This window comes from Lactuca virosa, chromosome 7, assembly GCF_052849685.1.
Source record: "Lactuca virosa cultivar CGN04683 chromosome 7, Lactuca_virosa_CGN04683_v6, whole genome shotgun sequence".
NCBI lineage: Eukaryota > Viridiplantae > Streptophyta > Magnoliopsida > Asterales > Asteraceae > Lactuca > Lactuca virosa.
The window spans coordinates 90,842,446-90,852,334 of NC_136432.1; the positions used below are offsets into that span (position 1 = coordinate 90,842,446).

General features: G+C 35.4%; 1 protein-coding gene across 1 annotated transcript; it reads left to right on the forward strand.

Moving 5' to 3' along the window:
* The first annotated feature begins 3,977 nt into the window (after nt 1–3,977).
* Nucleotides 3,978–9,422, forward strand: LOC145124343 (disease resistance protein RPV1-like). Its single transcript, XM_079059650.1, has 7 exons — nt 3,978–4,533; nt 5,270–6,410; nt 6,524–6,589; nt 6,695–6,916; nt 7,689–8,405; nt 8,550–9,150; nt 9,231–9,422. Exons 1-7 carry the CDS (start codon nt 4,049–4,051, stop codon nt 9,320–9,322), a joined length of 3,324 nt encoding a protein of 1,107 aa, XP_078915776.1. The 5' UTR covers nt 3,978–4,048; the 3' UTR covers nt 9,323–9,422.
* Nucleotides 9,423–9,889: the final 467 nt, after the last annotated feature.

The window sequence follows — 9,889 nt, forward strand, 5'->3', positions numbered from 1 at the left end:
GTGGAAATCTGAGTTGTATTTATGACACCAAGACTACCAGATTGATGGACTGATGGTCAACCTATTTGGGATATTTTAAAAATATATTTATTTCTTGGCATGTATATTTTGGTTCAAAGCCATAGGTAGCAAAACCAAAAGGGCTAAATTGGAGGAAGCTGCGGCCTTAGAGTTTGAGAAAAGGAAAGGAAAAGAAAATTGTTAATTAGTGGAGTACATCAAGGTATGTATTTGGTTTTGGTCCTTAATTTTGCATCAAATTTTTATAAAATTTGGTAGTTTGATGAAAATGGTAATGTAAGTCACCATTGTAATGTATTGTTTATTTGTAGGAACATAAATGTGTTCCTTTGGATGATTGTGCTGTTGAATTCAAACTACATACTCAGGTGCTCCCTACTCATTCTTCTTTGTGCTTTGAGAATCTTACCAATTGGTTTTTTAGTCATTGTAGTACCATACTTTCAAGATTTTCCTATATTAACATTGTACCTTGAGAAATCTTACGGATTGGTGAAAACATGTTGCTTGTTGCGGGTAGAAGGCGAGAACTTGGAAAAAAAGCAACTCCTTATGGTTTTTTGGTCATTATAGTATCATACTTTCAAGATTTTCCTGGTTAGTGATATAGCCTATAAAGCCCTCTGGAATGATCTATTCCTACTCAAACCTTACATGTAGGTATGGTTTATATCTAATTATAAATTTCCCTTCTTTTTTAACATATTTGATGCATTAACACATTTTTGGATAGAGAAATGTTAGTACATTGTTATTATTGGTAAAAAAAGTGAATGTACTAATTATATATGTTGGTCTTACTCTTTTTTAGGTGTGGGAATTACATAAACAAGTTCAAAGGCATTGAGAGATGCAAATAGAAATACAACGAAGACTAACACAACTTAAATAGCAATTGGCGGGTTTTATGTGATAATTTAACAACCACTTGGTAATCCAACAAATGGTTTTTAGTTTTTATTGTTTTAAACTAAGTTATACATTTATTATATTTTGTATGTAACTGTATTAGACATTTTTAATATATTAGACAATTTGTATAATATGTTTATTAATTTAAGTTGTTTGTCAGAATAACTTACATAATGTGAATTGAATAATATTTGGCATATGAATGATTTTAAGTTGTTCAATAATAGTCATGACAAACGAAAATGTGTGACTAAATGTCAAATAATAGTCACCAGTTAATATATTATGTGTCACTAAAAGTCAATAATAGTTATGACAAACGAAAAAACGTGTGACTAAAAATAGTTTATAGTCACAAGTTAATATATTATGTGTCACTAAAAGTCAATATTAGTGATGACAGACGTAAACCATGTGACTAATAGTAGTTTATTGTCGCAGTTTAATATATTATGTGTCACTAAAAGTCAATAATAGTCATGACAAACGAACAAGCCGTGTGACTAAAAGTAGTTATGGTCATGGTTTAAAATATTACACGTCATTAAAAGTCAACAATATCCATGAAAAATGAAAAAAAACATGTGACAAATACTTGTTTATCGTCATGTTTTAATATATTATGAGTCAGTAATAGTCATGAAAACAAAACAAATTGTGAGGAAGGTAGCATATTGTGACGGTTATCAAAAAATGATTAAAAAAACTACAAAAATTGGTATCCTATGGTGACGGTTTTTACCTATAGTAACGGTTTTTATGGTTATAGTCAACATAATCAAACATCACCTTAACTTACCTTTAATGATGCAACCTTTCCTTTCACATTGAATGAAAACAAAAAACCGTCATAAAATATCTATAGTGACAAGTTTTTTGCATGGACAAAGACCAGCTTTGTACAAGTGTAGTTTTGTGTGAAAACTATCCTTTTCATTTCTCATCCTTGCATAATGTTGTTGCAAGTTTTGACCATTTTTGATTAACTCCCACAAAATGGTATCGTAGCCTATGGTTTCAAGGTTCAATAGGCTGTAGCATCCTCATTCATGGTTGATTGATGATTGTGACCTAATTAAAAAGATCTAGGTAATTATGTTTTTGAAAGCCTGAAAGATTGAAGGTTTTTAAGAAGTTGAAGATATGCACTATATAGAGGGTTTTGTTCATTACGTTTTTATTGATCCGGATGAAAAGATTATGGAAAACGATTGTTCATCTTAACATTTTCGAACTTGTATAAGACTTTAATATATTAAAAAAATTGAATTCATACCTTACATCTTCTTCATAGATCAATCAATCATACAATTAAACTTTCAAAGTATGTAACCTCAACAACAGTTAACTTCTACGAAACCTAAGGAACATAATGATAAACAAAGATGTGATCAGTTGGTACACCATCAACAATGATCATAGGATAACACAAAATTGATGAAAACTGTTGAGATGCCCAAAGGAAAATAACAAAAAAATATATAGTAGATGTAGAGACATTAGGTTCGAAGACATACAAATACATAGTCAAGAAACGCCCAAAAGCAGTTGGATAGATGAGACTATCATGGTCAAAAGCTTTTCAATGATTTTCATTCATCATCGAAAAATGAATGCTTAAAGGTAATTAAATCTGAAAAAAATAAAAGGGAAAATCATATGGATGATGGTGTATGCAATATAAAGTATATCTAAAATTTTAAAATAACCTTACCTTGAAGGATAATGGTGACCTTGTACAAAAATTAAATGAAAACAGGTGATCAAACATACATAATCAAGCAATGTATCAGGTAAAATAAGCTTGAATGAATACCTTAATTGAGTCATGCATTTCATCGAACATCTTGTAGGCATGTTTCTCACAGCAAAGCAATAAATATAACCTCGCTTAAACCTCAGGTTGTTGTGGACCATAAACCATGGATCGTGGTTTCCGGCGACAATGTTACAGAAAAGATCTATTCGCTTATTACCGTCAACTAATGAAAGACCACTCATCACCATCATTGCTTCGGTCCTCGTCCACCATCACCGGATCCTAGAACCCTTCACCGTCATCATCAACTTGGAGAAAGAAAAAGAAAATAAGAGAAGAATGTAACCACATGCGTCTAGGGTCCGGTCGTTGGAGCGTTGTTGCATTGGGAGAAAGAAAAAAGAATGAGACCTGAAACCCAGATGGTCCGGTAATGGCGGATTCCGTCGATTAGGTTCATCTGGTTCAAAGGCAGTTAGGGTTCATCTGGTTCCATCTTCTCTCCACTCCCCCATTATCTTCTTGCTCATCTATTAACGAAACTAAATGCCCAAAATGTTTTTCTAGGATTTTTTTTTGATTTGATGGTATAAGGTTTGAAATCTAGAACATTGAATTCATCGATTGGGTTGTAATTTATGTTTCACCAGATTCTATGTGATGTTTTGTGATTTCCATTTCATCATATTTTCTTGTTTTGAATTTAGTTTCATCAGATATTGGTTTTGGTTGTGTTTTTTTTTTTTTTTTTTTTTTTCACAAAATTGATTAGTAGTTATGAGCTTAGTTATGGATCTTGCTAGAAACACCAAGGAGGTAAGCAAGCAGGAAGGCGATGTTTTGGTCGGAGGAAGATGAAACAGAGTTATGGGTGGTTCGTCGGAGAAAACGAAGTTGTGGGTTGTTTATCGGAGAAGAAGAGGGTGAGGGGTGAGATGGGTAAAGTAGTAATGGGGTGGTGGGACCCATCAGATTTTAATATTTAATTAATATCCTTTTCACATTTAATTAATATTCTTTAAATTAATTGATAATTTAAAAAAATATAAAAGAAATCAGTAAGGACTAATCAGTCTATTTAGAACGAATAGGGACTAGCGTACAACAAAAACATAAATCAAGGACGGTCCGAGTTAAAAAAAATTATTACGGACCAAAAATGCAGATTACCCTAAACTACAGGGGTGTCCGTGTAATTTACCAAAAAAAAAATCTTGACTAATTTGAAACAAACGCGTACTTAATCGCACCATAACAACAACCCAAAGTCACCTAACACCTCTAATCCTCGGGAGACGTTGACTTTGATGCTTTATAATTCCCTTTTTTAACAACCTCCTCATCTTACTAATTTCAATGGCGTCTGATTCATCTGCTGCTTCTCTAAATCATACCAGCTGCCATGACGTTTTTTTAAGCTTTAGAGGTGAAGATACCCGTAATTCATTTACAGATCATCTATACGCAGCTTTAGAGCGAGCAGGAGTTCGCACTTTTAGGGATAATGATAATATCGACAGAGGTCAAGAACTGAAGCCGGAAATCGATAGAGCAATCAAAGAATCCAGGGCTTCTATCGTTGTCTTGTCAGAGAAGTATGCGAATTCCAGATGGTGCCTTGACGAGCTACTGTTGATCCTTGAGCAAAGGCGGAGCTTTAATCATTTTGTTTTACCGATTTTTTACCAGGTCGATCCCTCAGATGTCAGAAACCAAAGGAGAAGTTTCGCCATTAATGTAGAAGAAGGAGCAGAAGGGTCAAAATGGACAGAGTATAATGTCAATCGATGGAAGGCAGCTCTTACAGAGGTTGCTGATTTGACCGGCATGGTTGTTTCCGGGTATGCTTTCTCTATTCAAGCTTATTGTTAAATCCTTTGGAAACTCTTTTTGATTAATTCACTGAGAGTGTTAAAATATGATAAGGAATCGTAATATGTGCCTAGGAAATGGTAGAATTCAGGTATGTTTCTTAAAAACATCAAGTCATGGAATTTTCTTTTGCTCATATTGTGCTTTGAAATTATGCAAAGTGCAGAACCAGATGATAAGAGGTTTACTGTTTGTGTATTACATATTTACTGTAGAACTCTAAGGGGTTGGTTTACTTTTGCACAAATACTTCATTTTCTTTACTCCTTGTCTCTAGATACATTTGGCATCGTAATTGAATTATCTACATAATGAAGATTGCAAGTTTACTTGATGGAATAAATAGCTTTTCGGTTATGTATTAGACATTATGTCGTTCTCCTCCTTACTTATGAATGGTTTACTACAAATCTGAAGATAAAATTAAAACTGATAACATAGCACGTATTGGGGTTTGACTTTGGCCCAGCAGGTATTGGGTGTTTCTAGTTGGCCTTGACATTATTGAAAACTTAATTCAATCAGATTGCATATATCCGTACACCTCAGTTCACGTATTTAGCGGGTTTATAATGGTTGCAGGGAGAATATTAAATTTGCTAGAGCATTTGAATGCCATCCACTATAACTGAAGAAAGCTAAAGTGTTTATGAAGATTAAATGCCATGCTCTGAATGTGTTTCTTTTCTTTTTCTATTGTCGCAGGTCTGAAACAGATTTTATCTCAGAGATTGTTCGTACAATCAAGTCTGAACTAGATTTGAAACTAGTTAGTACTCCCGCTCATCTAGTTGGAATGGGCACTCGAGCTAAATCTATCAACTCATGGTTGGAAAATGAGCAATCTGGTATTAATGTTCTAGCAATTTGTGGCATGGGAGGTAGTGGCAAGACGACTCTGGCGAAATTCATTTACAACTCAAACAAGCAAAAATTTGGAAGCAGCAGTTACCTTGAAGAGATCGGAAAGCACTCTAAACAGTCTGATGGTTTGCTTGGACTACTGAAACAACTTCTCAAAGACATTTTAGGTGAAAAGAGGGCAAGTATATCAAGTGTTTCTGAGGGTACAAGGAAGGTTGAGGAAGCCTTACAAGTGAAACGGGTTCTTATTGTTCTTGATGACATTGATGAACATGACCAATTAGACGCTCTACTTGGAACAAGGGCTTCTCATACCCAAAGCAAGACCATAATAACAACTAGGCTTTTAGATATACGTGCATGGTTCAGGTCCATATCTTGGAAGTGTGAGGTGCAAAAATCCGAATTGTTGAATGATGATGAATCATTACAGCTTCTGAGTTGGCATGCATTTGGATCCAAAATTCCTATGGAAGGTTTTAAGGATCTCGCCATACAGTTAGCACAATATTGTGGTGGAAACCCACTAGCTCTTAAAGTATTGGGTTCTTCTCTATTTTCTGATGCTGAAGAGCCATGGGAAAAAAATAGCATGATTGAGGTTTGGAAAAGTACATTGAATTCACTGAATTCATTGAAAGGAGATCTTGATTGTAAAATCCAAGGTATACTACAAAGGAGCTTTGACTCATTACCTTATGCCAGTAACAAAGAGTTGTTTCTGCATATTGCTTTCTTCTTTGTTGGTGAATATGAGGGTTATGTGGTAAAGATTATGGAGCAAGACTGGCATGCAAAAGCTGGGATCAGGACCCTCATTAACAGATGCCTTCTTACCGTCTCACCAAGTAAAAAACTGTTGATGCATCAATTGCTTCAAGAGATGGGAAGAAACATAGTCCTTCAAGAGTCCAGAGATCCTGCAGCACGTAGTAGAGTCTCGCAAAATGATGAATCTTATCGTTTGTTGACAAAAGGAGAGGTACTAACTACTAAGATGCTTCTTAATTATGTGTATCTTTAAACTTTCTTTCCCTTTCACATGAACCTCCTATGTTAACTTGCCTTCTCTTATTTCATATCTTTCCCCATTAGGGTTCAAAAACAATTGAAGGTCTATCACTTGACATGCAAAAGCTCAAAGAAGGGTTGACGTCAAATGTAAGCCAAAGACGTGAATAAGTGTCGAAAACTTATATTTCAGTGCATGTTATATCATACATGAGGTATATGTACTAGTTGATTAACTTAATGCTAAATTTACAGCCATCAACCCTTGATACAACTTCAATTGCAAAAATGGACAAACTGAAATTGCTCAAGCTAGAATATGTGGAACTTGAGGGGTCCTACAAGAATTTTCCAGAATTAAGATGGTTGTACTGGACTAATTGTCGATTGAAAGAAATACCATCCGGCTTATTAGGGAGCAGCTTGGTGGTTTTACAAATGAGCAATGGACGGTTGGAGAAGTTTGAACCGCCCATGGTAGGAATTTGATGTCCTGTTTGTCACTTCACCTTTTTGGTTGTTGAAAAGTGTTTTCAATTTTCTTGGAAAGTTTTCAAAAAGTAGTAGAAATTTTATTTTCAGTTTTTATTGGAAAATTTAGAAAACATGTTTGGTTAAAACTTTTGAGTTTTCATTTTCCGTTTTAGAAAATTAGAAATCGTGTTTGGTTGTGTTTTTTCTATCAGTTTTCAATTTCCACTTTTTGTTATTTTAACTTGTTTTTGAAATTCTTTTTCAGTTATTTTAAATAGGGTTAGGGGTGGGTTGGGTGTGTGGGGTAAGTAAGGTTAGGGTGAGGTGGGGTAGGTAGCATGGATAGGGTGGGGTGGGTTGTGTATGGCGGTAGGTATAGGTAAGTGTCGGTGGGGGTGGTTGTGGGGGTATGTAGGTGGGGTGGGCTGGGTGTGTAGGGCCTGTGGGGATGGGGTGGGTGTGGGTGCAGTGTGTGGGGGTGTGGGTCGGGTTGGGTGTTTGTGTGTATTATATATTTTAGAAAACTTTTGGAAATGGAAAAGTGTGGAAAACAGTGATTATCAGTTTTCCAAGTTCTCTGTGGTTTTGGAAAACGAAAAATTTTCTTTTCGCGGAAAAATTTTAGAAAAATTATCAAAGTAAACACTTTTTTAAAAGTTTCACTTTTCTAGAAAAGTAGAGAATTTTTTACAACCAAACACAATCGTAGCTTCCCAACTTTCTGCCAGTTTATGTGTTAACGTACGATGAATCAATCTTTGTATTCTTGGAATAGGTTCTTAATTCAATGAAGATCCTAAATCTTAAATGGTCGTTCGATCTTGTCAGTATCCACCATCTTTCCAGACTTCCTAATCTCGAGACTTTGATTCTCTCGCACTGTATCAGTCTCAGTTTGACTCATGTTTGTGAAAGCATCGGAGGTCTTAAGAAGCTTTCTCTATTGGACTTCGGATGGTGTAATCATCTTGGGAAGGTTGCATCAAATAAGAAGTACGAAAATCAACTGTTGGTCCCCTTGCCAGACTCGTTAAAGATTCTGTTTCTTAATGACTGGAACCTTGATGGAATAGATGATGATCCATTGTTTTTAATTGAAGAGCCGCCATTCTTTTACAATCACATGAGTTTGGTCAGTAATCCGTTAATGCTCCTGACCAATTACACTTATCATGAAATGCTTCGGGTATTCGATGTGAGTGGTTGTCGAAATGTAAAGTCCCTCCTATGTCTCCCTAGTACACTAGAAGAGTTGTATACATCTTTGTGTTTTGAACTGGAGAAAATAACATTCGAATCAGCTCGGTTCAGACTGCAGAAATTTGAATATCAAGGTTGTGACAACTTATGTGAAATTCAAGGCTTTTTCAAATTGGTGCCGTTAGCAAAGCTTGATGAAGCAGATTTGGGACATTTGAAATGGATCAAAACATATCAGAATACTAAGGTGAACCTCACAGGTGATGTCATTAGAAGCTTTTGGCAGACACAGGTACTTCTCTCTCTCTCTCTCTCTCTCTCTCTCTCTCTCTCTCTCATGCATGAATAAGCACAAAAAAAAAAAACACATCTTTTTACTACCAGGAAACTGATTAATATATGAATAATTTGCTATTTCTGCAATTTGTTTGAGCAGGTGCTGTATGAATATGGTATAATGAGCACATATTTGGCAGTCATAAAGGATCAAAACATGCCAACGTCTGAGTATATGTCATCGTCCGCGTCCTTATCCTTTCGTGTGCCTTCTTCTCCTGAGAAATGCAGGATCCGAGGTTTAAACATAACCGCCTCATACAGAATATCAGCCAGAACACGCAGGGATGATCATACAAGGGCTTTGTTCACCAAATTCAGCAATACTACCAAGGGCCTTACTTGGATGTATAACCCTGCCATCTATGATATTTCGGGAATTGAAGAAGATGTGATGTGGTTAAGCTATTGGCCCATTGGGAACATATTAGACGCTGGAGATGAAATCAATGTGTCCATCATTGTGGGGGATGGATTTATGGTAAGCAGGTGTGGTGCCAGCCTTGTGGTCATAGATGATGGTGAAGTAGAGCCTGAATACTACAAAAGTTACAAGAAAGAGGAAGAAGTTATTGGAGGAGATCTATCTGAATTTGAGCTCACTACAGGAGCCTACTATCTTTGTCGTCGCGATTACTTCAAGTCAACCACGTCCCCTGATTGGTTAAATATGCTAGTTGGTGATACCATTCCCTATACAGGTAAGTTCCTCTTTCAGCTCATGCTTTTGGTCACGATTAAGCTGCAAATACTGATACAATCTTATATCACACTGTCATAGACTTACTTGGATGGAGAAAATCTCTTCGGACAGACTACAAAGGGTCATTTACGGAGTGGAAAGCTTACAGAGACAACCTTTTTTCCGATTAGTTCTAAGTTTGTACATTTAGTCATTCTTTTCGGCATAAATTACCAATATTTGTTTGTGAATTTAAATAAATTTGCTGCTTAAATCCCTTACCCAACCTAACCTAATCTAAATGAATATAACCTTTGTTTATTATTGGACTAAATTACATGCGGACCATTCCTCAATGTGTAACTGCCTGCCATCAGCTTGTTTTTTTCTTCATAATTCCTCATCCTTTAATCTGAGTTGTTGTCCAGCCTTTCCTCATCTATGATAATTAGAGTGAATGGTAGACACCGCTTTATACAACTCAAACATTCTAGCAGCCCTTAGCAAAGCATATGATATGAGCTACAGTTACCTTGTTTTCTTTGATAACCATTTTCTAAAAGTAGTGTAGGTAACTTTTTAAACTATTACATTGAGTTTGGATTGAAGTTATGCTATATATATATATAGCATATATATATATATATATATATATATATATATATATATATATATATATATATATATATATATTTCCATTTAAGCCGGTCGTTACAATGAGAAATGAACAGAAACATGGATAGAAAAATATGGCAATG

Bases quoted from the DNA above. Each gene is read 5' to 3' on its own strand.
- LOC145124343 (XM_079059650.1), top strand. From the start codon at position 4,049: ATGGCGTCTGATTCATCTGCTGCTTCTCTAAATCATACCAGCTGCCAT. The intron at 4,534-5,269 runs GTATGCTTTCTC...CTATTGTCGCAG, and splicing joins ACCGGCATGGTTGTTTCCGG to GTCTGAAACAGATTTTATCT. The intron at 6,590-6,694 runs GTAAGCCAAAGA...CTAAATTTACAG, and splicing joins AAGAAGGGTTGACGTCAAAT to CCATCAACCCTTGATACAAC.